Source organism: Triticum aestivum, chromosome 1B (assembly GCF_018294505.1).
Source record: "Triticum aestivum cultivar Chinese Spring chromosome 1B, IWGSC CS RefSeq v2.1, whole genome shotgun sequence".
NCBI classification, from domain to species: Eukaryota; Viridiplantae; Streptophyta; class Magnoliopsida; order Poales; family Poaceae; genus Triticum; species Triticum aestivum.
Window position 1 is genome coordinate 844,211 of NC_057795.1, and position 17,897 is coordinate 862,107.

The 17,897-nt window shown below is 49.7% G+C and overlaps 1 protein-coding gene across 1 annotated transcript; it reads left to right on the forward strand.

The window, feature by feature from the left end:
* Positions 1-9,746: 9,746 nt before the first annotated feature.
* LOC123083081 (uncharacterized) lies at positions 9,747-17,626 on the forward strand. Its single transcript, XM_044505218.1, has 2 exons — positions 9,747-10,286; positions 17,280-17,626. Exons 1-2 carry the CDS (start codon positions 9,903-9,905, stop codon positions 17,436-17,438), a joined length of 543 nt encoding a protein of 180 aa, XP_044361153.1. The 5' UTR covers positions 9,747-9,902; the 3' UTR covers positions 17,439-17,626.
* The last annotated feature ends 271 nt before the right edge of the window (positions 17,627-17,897 follow it).

Genomic DNA, 17,897 nt, shown 5'->3' on the forward strand with positions numbered 1-17,897 from the left:
GCTGCCTCCCTCTCCCCTTCCTCCCCCTCGAGCCCGCGACCTCCTCGGACGGACGGCGGCGTGAGCCTCCCCGCGCTCCTCGACGGACGGGCTCCTCGACGGACGGACGGCGGCTAGCCTCATCGGACGTGCTCCTCGACGGCGGCGCGAGCCTCCCCGCGCGGCTGCTGCTCATCGATGACGGTTAGTCTCTGTCCCTCCCTCCCTCTCTCCCCCGCTCATCCCCATGCCCCCACGGGGCGGCGACCTAGGGTTAGGAGCAGGAGCTCGCCGCCGCCGCCCCGTCGTGCCGCCCCTGCTGCTTCTTGATCAGTTTTATTAGTTGGGGAATGCGTGTTAGGTTCTTGTTTGTCAGTTAAATTCAGTCACCATTCTTAATTTTGACAGTACTCTACAAACTGCTTCAAAATTAGTCCACACAAACAAGTGCATTTTAATTGTAAAATGGCAAAGATTATGACATGACAAATGCCTAACATGTTCAGTAAACTGTCTGATTGTAGTGCTCAAACAGACAAATGAGTTGTAAATGCCTAACATGTTCAGTAAACATGTTCAGTAAATGCCTAACATGACAAATGCCTACAAATGCCTAACATTTTAATTGTAAATGCCTATTGCAGATCTTGTGAGAATTGTAGTGCTCAAACTGTCTGATTTAAGAATCAGCTAGCAGATTTTGGTTAGCTGTAGTAGGAGAGTGCCTGCTGATTAGTGTTTAGCATGGAAATGGTGGTCTCAACTGGAAGTTGCCACTTGCTACATACACTGTGTTTGATTATTGCCAACGTTCCTTACTTTGATGACTCAGAGCTAAACTCTATCACTGTGTTGCAAGGTTACCGTGTCGGAACTTGTAGTCTTCTGAATACCTACAATACCTAGGCTGTTGTTGTTAATTCACTTATATTCTGTTCCCAGTAGCTACCTGCATTTGTTGGGACCTAAGCTCCATTTGCATTCAGGGTCATATTTTTGCTGAACACTTGATTTGTGTTTCCCTTGGTCCATAAAAAGGTTTTGTTGAATTACTGTGCCGTGAACATAGCAGATCCACCATGGAACTCATTCATATATCTGTTGTGTGTTATTATTCGTCAGTTTTTGTTCTGAAAAAGTTGTGAGTTTTGAGGTGAAGTAGCACGGAACAAAACTTTGATGTGTTCCAAGTTGAATGACACCATCTCCATGTGTATGCAGTAAGCTGGATGACTAAACTAGCTCATGCTCAAGTTGAATGACACCATCTCCATGTGTATATGATATTGATATGAAAGATGGTGCAAATACAAATCTCCCAATTAGGGAGTTTTTTGAGCTCTTTCTTTTTCATTTCCTACTATCCTTATCCTAATTATCTTAAATTGTTATGATGTGTGTAACAGTATTATATCTTGGATTTGCTAGTGGACTTTGGGAGTTTCTTAGCCAGCTTGGTGACTCCATATTTTTCACTATTTCAGCAAGTCTTTTGTAAGCATTAAACTTTCAGGACTACATTTTTATCTTATGTGTACATCTGTTTGCTTCCTAAAATAGGATGGGCCTCCTTTCCTATATATGTGTATGATGATCCTCCTTTCCTACAGTAGTATAGCACTTGCAGTAGTATGGCACTTGCAGTAGTATGGCACTTGCAGTAGTGGTGCCTATGCAAGATACAGTTCAAATTTGAATTGTTTCAGAAATTGGTATATAAATGGGCTGCTGTAGAACTGTTCTTCATCTTTACAGTGTTGTTGTATAGAAATATGCTGAATTTTCTGCTCTGATTGTTGCTCAAAGAAATTTAGCAAAAAAATGGGGTCCTGGGAGATGCCGCTGCTGCTTGAGGCCCTTGAGAGGCCCTTCGTGTCGTGATGATTTTGCAGGTACCCCGAGAGGCCCTTGAGTTTGCCGGAATGTCGATTAACTTCCGTTCCGGCAAATTCGGGTACTCCATATGTCCTATTTTCAGCAAAGGTCATGCTGAAATTTTCCGTGAATTTTAGCATGACTTTGCTAAAAATCGGACATATGGGGTACTTGCTACTAATGCATGGGCCGGGGTATCTTAGTACTTAATTAAGTAGGGGTACAATTGGCCTTTCAGTATAGCCTGTTATCATGCATGTTTTATGATCTGTTGTAAGGGTACTAATTGGTCTCTTCTGCTGCTTATCAGAGATAGCGGGAAGCAGCCACCGCCGCTCTGCGACACCGCAGTACGAGTTGGATGCTTCCGAGTTCTTCAGTATCATACTTGGGACTTCAGTATCATCCATGACGCAGGTATATAAAACGAGAGATCTCCCCTTCACCCATCTCATTATGATATCTGTTGTTTGCTACATCACTCATTGTCCCAAACTACAGAGGCTGCCTGACTGTTTTATGAACATGCTGATGGGTGAAGATCCGCCAAATAATGTGAAGCTGCGACAGGCCGGCAGCGGGTTTTGCAGGCAGTGGGATGTGGAGTTGGTGATCAAGGAGGGCCACATGTACTTGTCTCGTGGGTGGGAGAAGTTCTACCGTGCCTACGACCTGCGGCTAGGGTACTTCCTTCTCTTCAGGTATGATGACGACGCCAATATGCTCATCGTGAAGGTGTTCAACGCGACTATGTGTCGCATGCGCTACGCTGACGATGATGATGCCGGTACGTTCTGCCTCTTCTTATTCCTCTACATTTGGCTTTGTCTCACATTGATTGTTAACGGTCATTGTTGCATTTGGACAGGTAATGGGAGCAGCAGCAGCGACACTGGCTACAGCCAAAGCAGCAGCGACTATGGCTGTAGAGAAAGCAGCAGCGATTCTGGCTGTAGCGAAAGCAGCAGCGATTCTGGCAGCAGCATAGACAACAAGAAGAATGATCCGGACTGGAGTGCGGGAGAAGAGGAGCAGAGTGGGGATGAGGAGTTGCAGGATGACGATGGGCTTCAGGCTGAGGATGACCTAGCGCTGGTGGTGGCTGACCAAGGGCAAGAGATGGTGGTGGCTGACCATGGGCAGGAGATGGTGGTGGTGGCTGACCATGGGCAAGAGATGGAGGTGGCTGAGGATGACCTAGCAATGGTCGTGCCCGTCCTGCCTGAAGGTGGCCTCGCGATGGTGGTGGTGCCTGACAATGACCACACACCGGTGGTGGCGCCGGCGATTCCACAGCTGGGCGACATGACCACGCCAATTGTCATAGAAGACTACATCCCACTGCCTCCACTGCCTCAACCGCCTCGCCGCTCTTGGCGCATCAGGCTGAGGAATGAGAAGAAGAACAATGAGAACTGAACTATGTCAGGTATGTCAGATCTCCAAAATGATATATATATATATATATATATATATACTTAGTTACCTATGTTATCTCTAATATATATGCTCAGTTTCCTATAGGTTAGCTTCATTTTACCTAAGTTGGCTCTAATATGCTAACTTAGAGCTTATTATATGCTTAGTTTCCTATAGATTAGCTCCAAAATAACTTATGTTAGCACAAAATGATCAAGTTTACATAATAAGCTTATAGTCTTCTTCTTATTCTTCTTCTTTTCCAAAATGACATAGGTTAGCTTCATTTTACCTAAGTTGGCTCTAATATGCTAACTTAGAGCTTATATGCTTAGTTTCCTATAGGTTAGCTCCAAAATAACTTATGTTAGCACAAAATGATCAAGTTTACATAATAAGCTTATAGTCTTCTTCTTATTCTTCTTCTTTTCCAAAATGACATAGGTTAGCTTCATTTTACCTAAGTTGGCTCCAAAATTCTTCTTATTCTTCTTCTAGTGTTCTTCTTCTTCTAGTATTCTTCTAGTCTTCTTCTTCTTCTTCTTCTAACTTCTTGTTTATCATTTTGCAGATTTGATTTAATTCACGGAAGCTTGCATGGATGGAGTGCTTCTTTTCCATTTGTGTTTTTATTTTGTATCAATGTGAAACTTTTGTGAATTGATGGATAACGGTGTTGGATGAACAATGTGAAACTTTTGTAATATGTAACGATGGAACTATGTGTTGGCTATGTATGTATATATGATGGAACTTGTGTGTTGGCTATGATTGTTATATGGATGCTTGTTGTATATATATGTGTTGGATATCTCATATGTGAAATAGTGACCTGAGATTAAGAAAAAACAAAAAAAATTAAAAAACTTGTTACTAATGGCGCACTACCATGTGGTGCGCCATTATTATAGCAGACACTAGTGGCTCACTGTGGGCAAAACTAATGGCGCACTACGTGGTGCGCCATTAGTAAAAAATACTAGTGGCGTGATACTAATGGTGCACCTGTAGTGCGCCATTAGTAGGCAAAATAGGTGCGCCATTAGTAGGCCTTTTCCTAGTAGTGGTAGCGGCCTCCTCGACCGCCCCGGCCACCACGATGGCCACGGAAACCTCCCCGCTGCCGATTACCCGGACCGGAAGCTCCCTCAACGAAGCCACCGGAAGGACCCAAGAATGGCCTCTCGGTCGAACCATCACTTTGCCACGCATAGCCCCGACCGCCACCCGTGGACGAAGAGCCACGGTGTTGGCCAGCCCCATAGGCATCGTAACCATCATCCCCCCATTGACCTCGGGGCGCAGCCACAGCACCGATGGTCTGCGACGGCACGGTCGGTCGAGTAACGACGTGGGGAGGAGGGGCCGGCGCCCTTGGTGGCGCAGTTCCCCGGCCCGCAGCTGCCACCACCGCACTGCCGGGAACGACCGGCTGAGGGCCGGAGGCCTGTCCTCCTCGCACAGCCGGAGCCGACGGCCGCCCCACAGCTGCCCCGGCAGGCAAGTTAGCGGCAGCCGGACCCCCAGACACGCGCCCCGCCGCAGCCCTAGGAAGCTGCCCACCAGCCCGGCCAATGGCCGAAGCCGGCGCTGGCAGGACGCCCCTGCCACTCCCTTGGCCCGGCGGCAGCGCGCCCCGGCCAACGCCCTGGCCAGGCGGCGGCGCGCCCCGGCCATTGCCCTGGCCAGGCAGCGGCGCCCCGGAGGCCCAGCCAGCCCCGCTGGGCGTGAGCGGCCTCTTCCTAGGAGGAGGAGCTCCAGCCGACCCCGCCATCGCGCCAAGGGGAGGGATGCGGCGCGCTCGGCCAGGTCCGGCGGAGCGAAGGTGCGGCAGACGACGTCGCGCAACCCTAGGACGCGGCGGTGGAGAAGACGATGACAAACGTATCGTGCATGCGTCTCGACTCTCGGTATCGATTGGATCCACGTCTGGCTTGGACTCATACCCACCAGTTTTAGGCCCAAAAGAACCAACCGGCCCAACAGCGCTCGGCTCAGCTCGGCCCGGGAGCCGTTTCAAACGCTCCTGGCGAGCGGCACGGATCTGGGTCGCCGTGGCCGCCGGCGACGAAGCCGCGGCCACCTTCGGCGCCGATCGTGCACAAGTCCGGCAAGCATTCTGACGTCTCTTGACCAACGTCCAAGAATCCGGTTGAATCATGTCAAAAAGCGTTAAATTCAGAAGACATACCTTGGGCAAAGGACCCTTCCAAGGTCGGACCGCCGTCGCCGCCGTTCGCCGGTGAACAACTCGGCGCACCATCTCCGTCGTCTCCCCCGCGTGTAGTCCGATCCTCGCCGGATCATCAACGGGAAGGATCTCGTCCACCGTAGTAGCCACCTCGTCCTCGTCGTATCCAACACTGAAAAAATCACAGATGAAGTCCGAAGGAGTCACCGACGGAGGGGATTGAGGCGCCACCGCATCCGCCTCCTCGTCACCCTCTCCATCATCGTCATCAGTGAGGGCCCAGAACCACCCCCCACCTTCCGGCGGTCACCGGAACATAGTGGTGGCGGCCCCGCAGGGAACCCGGCGGCCGAGCCGCACGTCGCCCTTCGCGTCGCCCCCCTCATCTCGTCACCAGCCCGCCACGACCGCGGGCTGCGCGCAGGCGGCGTCGAGCTGCGTGACGAGCAGGATGACGGGGAGGTTGTCGCAGATGCAGACCTCGATCATGAAGCCGTCGGGGTCGTGGAAGAAGATCTGGTCGACGTGGATCTTTAAAATTGGGTAGAATATGCTGAATACTTCATCATGATGCTGTAACTGAATCTTGTGATCATATATGTATAGGATCTTTATAACCTGTGATTCGGAGATGGTGTGCTGAGAACCTGAAACAAAATGCAGGGAATGTAGCGGTGGTGCAGAAGAGAATTCTGAACCTTCCTTGTACTCGAGAGGATTGGGACGACTGATGAATGGATCTTAAAATGTGGAGATTTTCACTTCCCGGCCTCTGCACCAACTAAGAATGCATACGGCCATTTCTATACCCCTATATAGTTTGCGAATAACATTGAAAGATGGTCGTTGGATGAAGCCAATCCGACGGTGCAAAGATGGCAAATCCGAGCACTACTGGCTGTTGGATATCATCTACATTCCACCAGGTTTTACCACATGTACAATCTAGAAGACTCCATGGTTGAACTCAAGCATAATGCACAAACCTCAAAACACAAAGCACTTCTCCTTTGTTTTAGAATCTTCCTTATCATAATTGTCCAAAAAAATCTACATGAATTACCATTATTTGTTTTTACTTTATGCTTCACAACGCACAATTCCATGAATCTTAAAATAAATTAGATTTTTATTAAAACTAAATGATTTTCAATGAGATGAACTATAAGAATTAAACGAACATCTACGTCATGCATATATCACTCATAGCTTACATGCTATATATAATGTGGTATTTATTCATAGTTTGGTTGCCGAATCTCATGAGTGCAAGGCACGTGTACCTTACTAGTTAGTATGAGTACCAAGATAAACATGGTCCTCAGAATTTTTTAAATGAGTATCAAGATATTGATCCTCAATAAACGGGGAAAAACCCCTATGCATCACCTGTCAATTCTGGGAATTGAACTCGGGTCATTGGGTTGCACAACCACATACCCAACCACTGAGCCAAGGCTCTCTCTACAATAATACTAAACCTACAAAAGATTACTTAACTTTCCACACTAACTAACTCTTTCCCACCCCCTGAATTTCACTGGGGTAGGCCCCTTCCTTCCCCTGTTTCCAATCCCAATACTCCACAGCAGCGAGTACGTAAAATCCTTAAGTAACCTTTAGTAGGTCAACAGGGGAAGGATTTTACGGGTGCTGCTATGTAGGGCGTTTGGCAAGGGCAGAGCAACCATGCACCCCAAAGCCACCATGAAGAATGCTGCATATTGTCCAGCGAGCTGGTCCTTCCGGCTACGCTCGCGCCCCTCGTGGACGCCTACACGACCTTTGACTACGGTTTCATCATGCATCATTTGCTAATACTAATTCAGTACAGACAGTAGAGCCTAGACTGCAGACTACTCTGTTTTACTTACTGAATTTGTGAACAGCTGACTCTGATTTCTTCTAGCTCGATGTATATTGCAGGCCAGTACTGCATACTAAACATCACAGCAACATAGTGGACCAGCTAGCTAGCTAGCAGCTCTGTAAAATAGTACGTACACACTGACACTAACTAGTTGCATCACTCTGCTCTGCTGGACAGATCAGTTGGATTTAACTCTGTAACCATGTATACTGGGTTCGCATTCATAATTGGATCTTCCAAAATATTTTGTACTTTGTTTATCAGTTTCTCTATCGGGGTTTCCTGGTGTGATCATTCAAAGTAGTTCGTACTAATCGGTGCCGTGACATGTGCACCCCTGCTTGTAACGGGATTAGGTTCGGTTCACACCACAGCAGAATACTTCTGTAAGTCTGGTCTTCAATGGTATCTTTTCTAGTGAGGACTGAGGAGCAGAGCAAAGCAGCCAAAGCTCCCAATCTGACTAATCAATGATGACAGTTACTGCAAGTATAGAAACTATAGAGACGACTGGGGAACCCATGCTCGGTGCCTCCGAGAAGCTCGCGGGGACGCATACTGGTCCGAGATACGTGTACAGAATACTAAATGTCAATCTAATTAAGACATTAGTGCAGGCCTTCGGATAACTTGTGGCCTGATTTTGCTCACAAAGTGGGTAATAGACTCAAGTGAAGCGCACTATGGAAGCGTTGATACATACCACTAAAAGAAGCTTCAGAGACCAATCTTGAAACGTCGGAATCCTGAAAACCGAGGGTAGCCACTGAACAAGATCCTTGCGCGCGGTTTAGCTTCCTGAAATAAAATTACAGTTTCTCTTTACCAGGAACAAAATGCACAATAGTTGAAGGTTTCAGATTCTTCAGCAAACATCGGCAGACTCTTTCAATGTTGTCATTTGTGTTCAACGACACTCCGTGCGTGCATCAGGATGTGCTGATGAACAACTGTCGACGGTTGAAATTTAAACCAGCAGCATCCCACCTATAAGCCTGTCGTCGGCGGGACTGACATTGCCTTCCTTCAGGAACAAAAGGAAGAATATTTCAAGGTTTCCATTTCGTATATAACCATGCAGCTCTTTGAAGGGTCTTGTTGTTGACGACAAGCAACTTGTAACTGGATCAAACAGAGCATTAACACACACCTCATGTAGGGATTAGTTGTGAGCTGTGTGCTAGCCTTGCACGCATGTATTATCCGTTGGGTTAGTGGTTAGATTAGTGCATGCGTGCGTGGTAGTCGTGTGTGTGCACACCTCGTATAAGTGCCTTGCATGTGTACTGGTTGGGGGCGCCGGTGTGTTGCCCGGCCATGGTGACTGTATGAGCCGAGCCGGGGTATGTGCCCAGTAAAGTAAGGTCGTTCGTGCGGCCGAGGCGCCATTCGTGCGGCGGTGCATTTGTGCACCGAAAAAACTTGTGTCCAGTCAGTGTGCTCCTCCTTCCACCTTCGTCTGAACGAGTGAGAGAGGAAATGAGCGGCGAGCTAGTCCGAGGTTTGTCCCAACAATTCTGATGGGAAGATAGTCAGACAAGAGAGGCAAGAACCAGAAAAAGGAAACTTGGAAGACATCACCATAATAACTAGGGTACTCCTAGAGAGAACTCGAATATCCAGTTCATTCAAATAAATATAAAGCACACTGAATAAATCGTAGGAGTCATCAAATCAAACAGTACTTCCACGTTCGATACAGACTTCAAACTTGACTTACAACACGATAATACTAGTAATAATAAATATCGCACTAGAGAGCTACATAAGCAAAGTATCAAAGAGTGAAACGCCCAGCTGCAGCAATATACGCACTCCCTCACGCTGCACTGTTCTACTGAATTCCCTCGCAACTGCCCTGAATAGTAGTACTACTAAGATGCTACTCCTTCCGTTTTAAAATAGATGACCCAATTTTATACTAACTTTGTAATATAAAATTGGGTCATCTATTTTGAAACGGAGGGAGTAATAATCAAATTAAACACTTGTATGGGTACGGCCGTATGCATCTGGTCCACTCTCAAATCACACGGACGTACCGAACAAATCTGAACTTGTTATCCATGCACCTCCTTGCTGCATGTACGTTCCCTTAGCCGTCTTGCTCAGGCCTAAAGCTCTTGAGAGGCATCAGAAGAGCCTTCTTCAGAGATTAACTCAGAGCTGCGCAAACATAAGCAGGGTTAGCAACGGACTGTAAACATTACTGAAAAACAAGGCATAAAAGGGGATTACAAGCATACATGAGTGGGCAGAATGTTTTCTTGGGGATGCCCTTTATCTTAATCCAGTTTGCATCTCCTTCTGTTTGACAACCCTTCATGAGCTCATCATGGCACAAACTAAGTTCGAACTCCTTGAGAGACCGGGGCACTGTTGGAAGCGACCGGATATTCATGCAACTCTGTATCTTCTGTGCCTCGAGCGAAGTGAGGTGCTCCATGTTGCCTGGTAAGGCGTCCCAGCTGCACATCCAAAGGCTGAGCACACGAAGATGAGGGAAAGCCTCAAGTTCAGGACCAGGTCCTAGTTGGCCGACTGGGGTTCCCAACTGCAGTTTTCGACATGCCTAGCGGGGCGACTGAGGCGACTGGGGCGACGGCCTGCGGGGCGACCGCGGGTGCGTCGCCGGATGCCGCCGGCGATCGACAACGGGTGGGGGGCCGGTTTTGGGCACTAGCTGGTGCCGACGAGGACGACCCGGATGGGGACGCGGACGAGGCGCCGCCATCACCGCCGTCGCCGACGCCTTCGGATCAGATTTGCGAATTCTTCCATGCGGGCTACACGGAAGCGGAAGTGGTGACGACAATCGACAAAGTGCTGCCCCTCGACGATCCGGCCAGGATAGGGTTGCACAAGGGAGAGAAGGAGGAGATGGTGCGCCGCGTGGTGCATCGTCGGACGGCGGCGACGGCGGTAAGGCCTTGGAAGGGTCCTATCCCGAAGGTCAGTCTTCCTAACCTTACCATTTTTGATTTAATTCGACCGGAATCTTGGACTGTTGTTAAGAGTAAGAAATTGAGAAAGATGGTGGCGGCGGCGGCGCCGGCACCGGCGATCAGAGAGATCGGCGAGATCCGTGCCGACAGGACTCGTCGTTTGAATTTGCTCTTGGGCCTCAGTGGCTCCGATCGGGCAACGGCTGACTTGGGCCGGCCTACTAATGGGTATGTGGCCCATAGCGAGGCAGCTCCTCTTGGACCGTTAGCTGGGTATGTGGCCCAGCCTAACGTGGATTCCGTTCGGGCGACTGAATACGTGGGGCTGTTCCATGCATGCGTGCGATCGATCACGAAGGTTCGTGCGATAAGCCGCCGTCGCTGTGCCCTAGCTGGATTCGTAGGAGAGGGACGCCGGGGTTTCGTCCTTGTGGCCCAGGGAGAGCGGCGCGCATTCCTCCTCTCGGGTCCATGGCTGGACGTGGAGCTGCGGCGCCGCCCGCCAAGAAGCCGGCCAATGCTGCAGTTGGTCGGGGTGGGGCTGCCGCGCCGTCGGGCGGGGCGGCACTGCCGCCGACTGCGAGTGCGGGGCGCGGGGCCCTGGGGCCGCTTGGCCAGAGGCCGCCGGCGAGCAGTGTTGTGCCTGCGGGTACCCAGGGTCGCGGTGTCGGCCACGCGGGCGTTCTGCCGCCGGGGCATGTGCCCATGCATGCTACGGCCGGAAGGGGCGGGCCCAGGCCTCCGGCGCCGACTGCGGCGTCCGTGGCTCAGCCAGCTGTGGGTCGCGGTGGGCCTCGGCCTCCGGCGCCGGGTGTGCCCGGCGTAGCTGCCGCTGGCCGGGGTGGTGGGGTGGCCCTTGGGGTTGTGCCGGCGCCTACGGCGGCCAGCCTCGGGCTGCACCTCCGCTGCACTATGTCGCAAGGCCACCTCAGAACCGGTCGCATGTTCCGCCCCGAGGCCAGTGGGGAGACGATGGATATGTTGCGTATGGAGATGGACAACATCGTGGTTCCTCTTCCGCGGGAGGAGGTCGTGGTTACGCCTGGCAGAGTGACGGGTCTACTGAGAGACGTTCCTCGGTCCTCCCGGTGGATTTGTCGAAGGAGCCTCAGGTCCGGACTACCGCCAGAGAGGAGGCTACCGCGGACATTGTGGGGGTCGGGGTGGCCGTGGGAGGTATCACCGACAACCTCCCCCCCCCCCCGGCTGGTGGTGACCACGCGGCGGCGACCATGGAGACCGATCACGCTCAGTCTACGGACCTCACTACCCAGGCGATGGAGGTGGTGACGGCCCTGGCTAGTGTGGAGGTACCTGCTTCCGAGACGGTGGCTGAGGTTACTGACAGGTCTGATTCTGAGAGGGTGGCCAAATGGGCGCGCAAGAAAGAAAGGATGCTTTGCTACCGTTGTGGTGAGAAGGGCTACTTCATTGCTGAGTGTGTGGCGGAGCTATGTGAGTCGTGCGGCAAGCCAGCACATACATCTGAGGATTGCCCGTTTTTGCCTGACCAGGCTCTGGCTCTGACAATGTATGGAGTATATTGTGCGGAGCTGATGTTCTTTGAGTCCCCGACAGCGAGAGAGATTCCGGAGGAGACTCAGAGTATGACCATCGAGATTGTGAAAGCGACTCAGGGTGAGATGACCGAGGCTCAGATTGTGCGGAGGCTTCAGGAAGTGGCACCGGGTGAGTTCCAGTGGGAGTTGGTTGCTCTCGAGGATAATGTATTTAGGGTGGATTTCCCCTCTGTGGATGATTTACAGAGACTACTGAGCTTCGGTCTGTGTAGGGTTCCTGGCACAAAGTGCATCCTGGAGTTTCATGAGTGGAAGAAGGTGGAGCCTAAGGGCAAACCACTTATGCAGGTCTGGTTGAGGTTTTTGGGAGCCCCGTCCAAACCGTTGCAGGATGTTCGTGTTGTGGCCAGCATGGGTATTATGGTTGGGAAGATGGAAAGAGTAGATATGGCTTTTACTCGAGATCATGGAGTAGCCCGGCTTCTAGTGAGTGTTCTGGATATTGAGTTTGAGGACACTGATCTGTTTGCTGAGGCCATTAATGGGAATGACGTGGATATGCACGAGGGTGACGACAGTGCGGGTGCTAGGGGGGCACCAACTAAGGAGTCTGCGAGGGAGGGGACTAACGGTTCTGGCACCAGTACTCAGTTGCCCGTGGTTGGGTCCGGGGTTGAGCCGGCACCTTCACCATCAGTGCCTATGATTTCGCTGAGGTTTGGGTCCTTCGAGCCAGCCTCTGCCCCTCCCAGACTTTGGAGCGACAGGGTGGATTCTGATGATGTGTTCGAGCGTACGCTCCCTTTGTTGGAGTTCAAGGGAGCTGGCGGGTCTTTGCCTGGACCTATGGAGACGGCTTCGTCGCCGAGGACTTTGGTTGGAGCTGGGGACGTTGAGCCCTTGGTTGCTTCACCTCCTCCTGTCTCACCTGTGGTCGAGGTTCCGGAGATGATCTCTACGCCCGAGTTGGGGCTTGGGGGGGGGGGAGTCGGGGCAGGTGGCCTCGACAACTCCTATCTCTCTACCGTCATAGGTGATCCAGGTCTTGGAGGCGTCAGCGGGTGTTGCAACAGCTGGCCCGAGGCAGGTGGCCTCGGCTATTTCGTCACCAGTGGCGGCGACGGTGCCCGCGACCTCTGTGGCGCTGGGGGGAGGGTTCAGGGCAGGTGGCCCTGACTCCTCCTTATTCTGCGGCGGTCAGGAGGACCGTCTCGCCGACGAGGCCGGTGCGCCACTTGGCGCCGAGGGATGGGGCAGGAGGAGGGAGCGGGCAGGTGGCCCCAGCTGTCCCGTCTCTTGCCCTTCCCGTGGGGCACTTGTCCGAGGGGCTTGAGAGCCTGCAGCTGCCTCCTCTGTTTAGTAGAGAGGAGGTAGTGGCCTTTGGCGGGATCCCGGACCCAGTCTCGATGGGGAGACGGATGAGTGCTCGCGTTCAGGTGCTTCTGGAGGTGGATGATATGCAGCAGCGGTGCGCTATGAGGGCGGCCAAGCTTCATGATGCTGCGATATCTTCTGGTATGTCCGTCAACATATCTAATTCTTTATTGCATTTTTCTCATAAGGAGATTATTAATAATGCAAACCAATTAGGAGTTTCACTAGGTGTTACTAATAGTGAGATCTCCAATTCGGTGAATGATATGTTAGATTTGGAGGCGGAACGTGTCTTAGAGACTATTCGTAATCTTGCAGCGGTTAAACCCATGAATGATGAGGAGATTGATGCGTTAGGGGTTAGAGTGCTAGATAATCTGTGTGCGGATCTAGCACCTTCTAATCATGAGTCGGAGGACGATGATGTGCCCCTAGATGTTGCAGCTGTTAGTTCCGTTGAGCCAGGTTATGAGGACCGGGCGACAGAGCCCACTAAGCCAAAGCGTAAGTGGAAACGGAAGATTTATCCCGATTCTGCAGTTCGTAGGAGTGCTAGGATTCGGACTACTAAAAAATTCCATGACGAAATATGAAAGGAATCTTTTGGAATAGCAGAGGTCTGAAGGACTTGGCTAAAAGAAGGTTTCTTGCTGAGGCTTCTCTGGAACATCGGTTAGATTTTATTGCTCTATCGGAAACCGGTAGAGATAATTTTGCGCCGCAGTTTCTATCCTCTCTTGCGGGTGGTATTGATTTCTATTGGCATTGCCTCCCTCCACGAGGAAGATCGGGAGGTATCTTACTGGGTGTGAGATGCGATTCCCTTGAAGTCCGGAGTGTAGTAATGGGCGACTTCGCGGTAAAGTTTCGAGTTAGGTCTAATGTTGATGGGTTCAACTGGGCTTTGGTGGCGGTTTATGGTGCCGCACAGCCCGAGCTTAAACCGGAGTTTCTGGCGGACCTAGTTCGAATCTGTGGGTCCGAGCAGCTTCCAATTTTGGTCGGGGGTGATTTCAATATCATTAGGAGGAGAGAGGAGAAAAATAATGATAACTTTGACGGCAGGTGGTCGTTTATGTTCAATACCATTATTGAAAGCTTGGATCTGAGGGAGATAGAGCTTTCTGGTAGAAAGTTTACCTGGGCTAATTCTCTGCCAAACCCGACATATGAAAAGCTTGATCGAGTTCTCGCGAGCGTGGAGTGGGAACAGAAGTTCCCTCTTGTTACGGTGCAAGCTCTCACGCGGGGAATTTCCGATCACACACCATTGTTCGTCGACTCAGGGGAGCCGAACCATATGGGAAACAAAAACACCTTCTCATTTGAGATGGCCTGGTTCGAACGCGAGGGGTTCTTAGACCTCATAGCCAGGGAATGGGCTAAGGGTGTAGGAGGTAGGACGGCGGTCGAGCGTTGGCAGAATAAAATTAGGCATTTGAGAAGCTTCTTGCGGGGTTGGGCTAAGCACCTCAGTGGGGTGTATAAGATCGAGAAGGATAGGCTCCTTTCTCTTGTACAGGCCCTGGACATAAAAGCTGAATCCGCGATTTTGCTGCCTCCTGAGCTCCAGGTTAAAAATGAGGCGGAGAAGAGGTTGAAAGAACTTCTCCGCGAAGAAGAATTGAAGTGGGCTTTGCGAGCTAAGGTCCGCAAAGTGGTCCAAGGGGACGCGAATACTCAATTCTTTCACCTCATTGCTAATGGTAAGCACAGAAAGAAGCGGATCTTTCAACTTGAACAGGATGAGGGTACTATTTTAGGTCAGGATAATCTCAAAACCTATATTACCGAATATTATAGACAGTTATTTGGACCTCCGGAGGATAATTGTGTGTCCCTCGATGAGTCCAGGACTGAGGATGTGCCTCAATTGTCTGATGCCGATAATGATATCCTGGTTGCCCCATTCTCAGAGAAGGAGGTGTTTGATGCTATTGCACAAATGAAAAACAATAAGGCTCCCGGACCGGATGGGTTCCCGGCTGAGTTCTATAAAAAGTGCTGGCACATTATTAAGGGGGATTTACTACCTATGTTTCATGATCTATTCTCTGGACAGCTTCAATTATTTCACTTGAATTTTGGAACTATCACATTGCTCCCTAAGAAAACGGATGCTGTGAGAATTGAGCAGTTCAGGCCGATCTGCCTCCTCAATGTTAGTTTCAAAATCTTCACCAAGGTCGGGACCAATAGGCTCACACAGATTGCGCATTCTGTGGTGCAACAATCCCAAACTGCTTTCATGCCGGACAGAAACATCCTTGAAGGGGTGGTTGTTCTTCATGAAACGCTCCATGAAATCCACTCCAAAAAATTAGATGGAGTAATTTTTAAGGTGGATTTCGAAAAAGCGTACGATAAGGTCAAGTGGCTATTCCTCCAACAGGCATTGCGTATGAAAGGTTTTGATGAAGCCTGGCGCCGACAGGTCGAATCCTTTACGCAAAAAGGAAGTGTGGGAATTAAAGTGAATGACGATATAGGTCATTACTTCCAGACACATAAAGGCCTCAGACAAGGAGATCCGATGTCCCCTATCCTGTTTAACATTGTGGTGGATATGTTAGCAATTTTGATAGGAAGGGCTAAGGAGAATGGTCAAGTGGGTGGTTTGGTACCTCATCTTCGTTGATGGAGGTGTATCCGTCCTTCAATACGCTGATGATACAATCATCTTTATGGAGCATGATTTGGCCAAGGTGAGAAATATGAAGCTGGTGTTATGCCTTTTTGAACAATTGACCGGGTTAAAGATTAACTTTCATAAGAGCGAGTTGTTCTGCTTTGGTAGAGCCAAAGACGAACAGGAGTCTTATAGGCAATTGTTTGGGTGCGAGTTGGGGAGTTTACCTTTCTCATACCTTGGTATTCCGATACACCATCGTAGGCTGACAAACAGAGAATGGAAGTGCATCGAGGATCGATTTGAGAAGAAACTGAGCTGCTGGAAGGGTAAGCTCATGTCTTACGGAGGCTATTTGATCTTGATTAATTCGGTGCTCACGAGTATGCCTTTGTTCCTCTTATCGTTCTTTGAGGTCCCAGTTGGTGTTAGGAAAAGACTGGACTTCTATCGGTCGCGTTTCTTTTGGCAGGGTGATGAACTTAAAAGAAAATACCGGCTTGCTAAATGGGACATCATCTGTCGACCGAAAGACCAAGGGGGTCTTGGTATTGAAAATCTTGAAGTTAAGAACAGATGCCTTCTTAGTAAGTGGCTGTGGAAGCTTTCCTCCGGGACTGAGGCCATGTGGGCGCAGATCCTCCGCAGCAAGTACCTCCAGACTAAAACATTGTCCCAGGTCACAGTCAGGCCGACTGATTCGCCTTTCTGGAAAGGACTAATGAAAGTCAAACAATCAATGTTCAATAGGACGAGGTTTGTTATTGGAAACGGTGTAAGTACACGTTTCTGAGAGGATACTTGGCTTGGCGACTCACCTTTAGCCATTCAATATCCATCTTTATATCGGATTGCTCAACGACGTGAGATTTTTGTGGCAACGGTATTTCAATCTATCCCCCTTAATATTCAGTTTAGACGGTCCTTAGCAGGCAATCGTTGGGAAGAATGGCTCCATCTAGTTAGGAGACTAATGGAGGTTCAACTTTCTCACCAACCCGATGGATTACGCTGGAAGTTGACTAGATCTGGAGTATTTACAGTTAAATCAATGTACATTGATATTATTAATTCGAACTCCATTCCAACTTCCAAGTTTGTCTGGGCTGTCAAAGTTCCTTTAAAAATTAAAGTGTTTATGTGGTTTGTCCATAAACAAGTTATTTTAACAAAGGACAACTTGATAAAGCGTAATTGGACAGGACCTACTAGGTGTAGTTTCTGTGATCGGGATGAGATGATTAAGCATCTATTCTTTGATTGCCCGTTGGCCAAAGTTATTTGGCGGACGGTCCATATTGCTTTTAATATTACTCCACCGAATTCTGTCAACGCATTATTTGGGACATGGCTTAATGGGGTTGAGCCTGACTTAGCAAGACATATTCTGGTTGGAGTTTGCGCTTTGTTGTGGACTATCTGGAATTGCAGAAATGATTTGGTTTTTAACAGAACATCACGGATTCATTTTTTGCAGGTTATTTTCCGAGCTACAACATTGATCCGTTCGTGGTCGCTACTCACTCCGATGGAGGCCAGGGAGCATTTGGTTACTGGATCTATCCGTTGGGAGATGGTAGCTCGGGATATCTTCAACCGGTTTGGATGGCGGTCATGTAATAGGATAGGCAATTAGTTTACCTATCTATTTTTAGCCAGCCGGTTGTGGCGTCTTTTCCTGGCTAGTTTGTGTATCTAGCCTTTTAGGCTCTGTGTGAGCTGCCTTTTTCTTTTTTTCAGTTGGAGACTTATGAACCTTGTTGGCACTTTTTAATTTTTGGTTAATAAGATGGCCGTATGCATCACTCTGATGCAGAGGCCGGGGAGCCCCCCTTTTCGAAAAAAAGGTCCTAGTTGGCCACAACCATAGAATTTAAGTGTTTGTAGGTCCTTTGGGCCACCATTCTGTTTACCCACCATCCAATCTGGGTACCTTGAGCCATTGTAAGACATGATACCCAGTGCTTCAAGCCCCACGCAAGGGCACAAGCCCTCAAGTACCTCTGCTTCAATTTCTTTAGTGTACCAATTACTGCAACCAGCAAAGCACAGTAGCAGTTCCGTGAGGCTTTCCTTGGCAGCTAGATTGGTTTCA

Bases quoted from the DNA above. Each gene is read 5' to 3' on its own strand.
- LOC123083081 (XM_044505218.1), top strand. From the start codon at position 9,903: ATGCCTAGCGGGGCGACTGAGGCGACTGGGGCGACGGCCTGCGGGGCG. The intron at 10,287-17,279 runs GTCAGTCTTCCT...CATTTTTTGCAG, and splicing joins GGAAGGGTCCTATCCCGAAG to GTTATTTTCCGAGCTACAAC.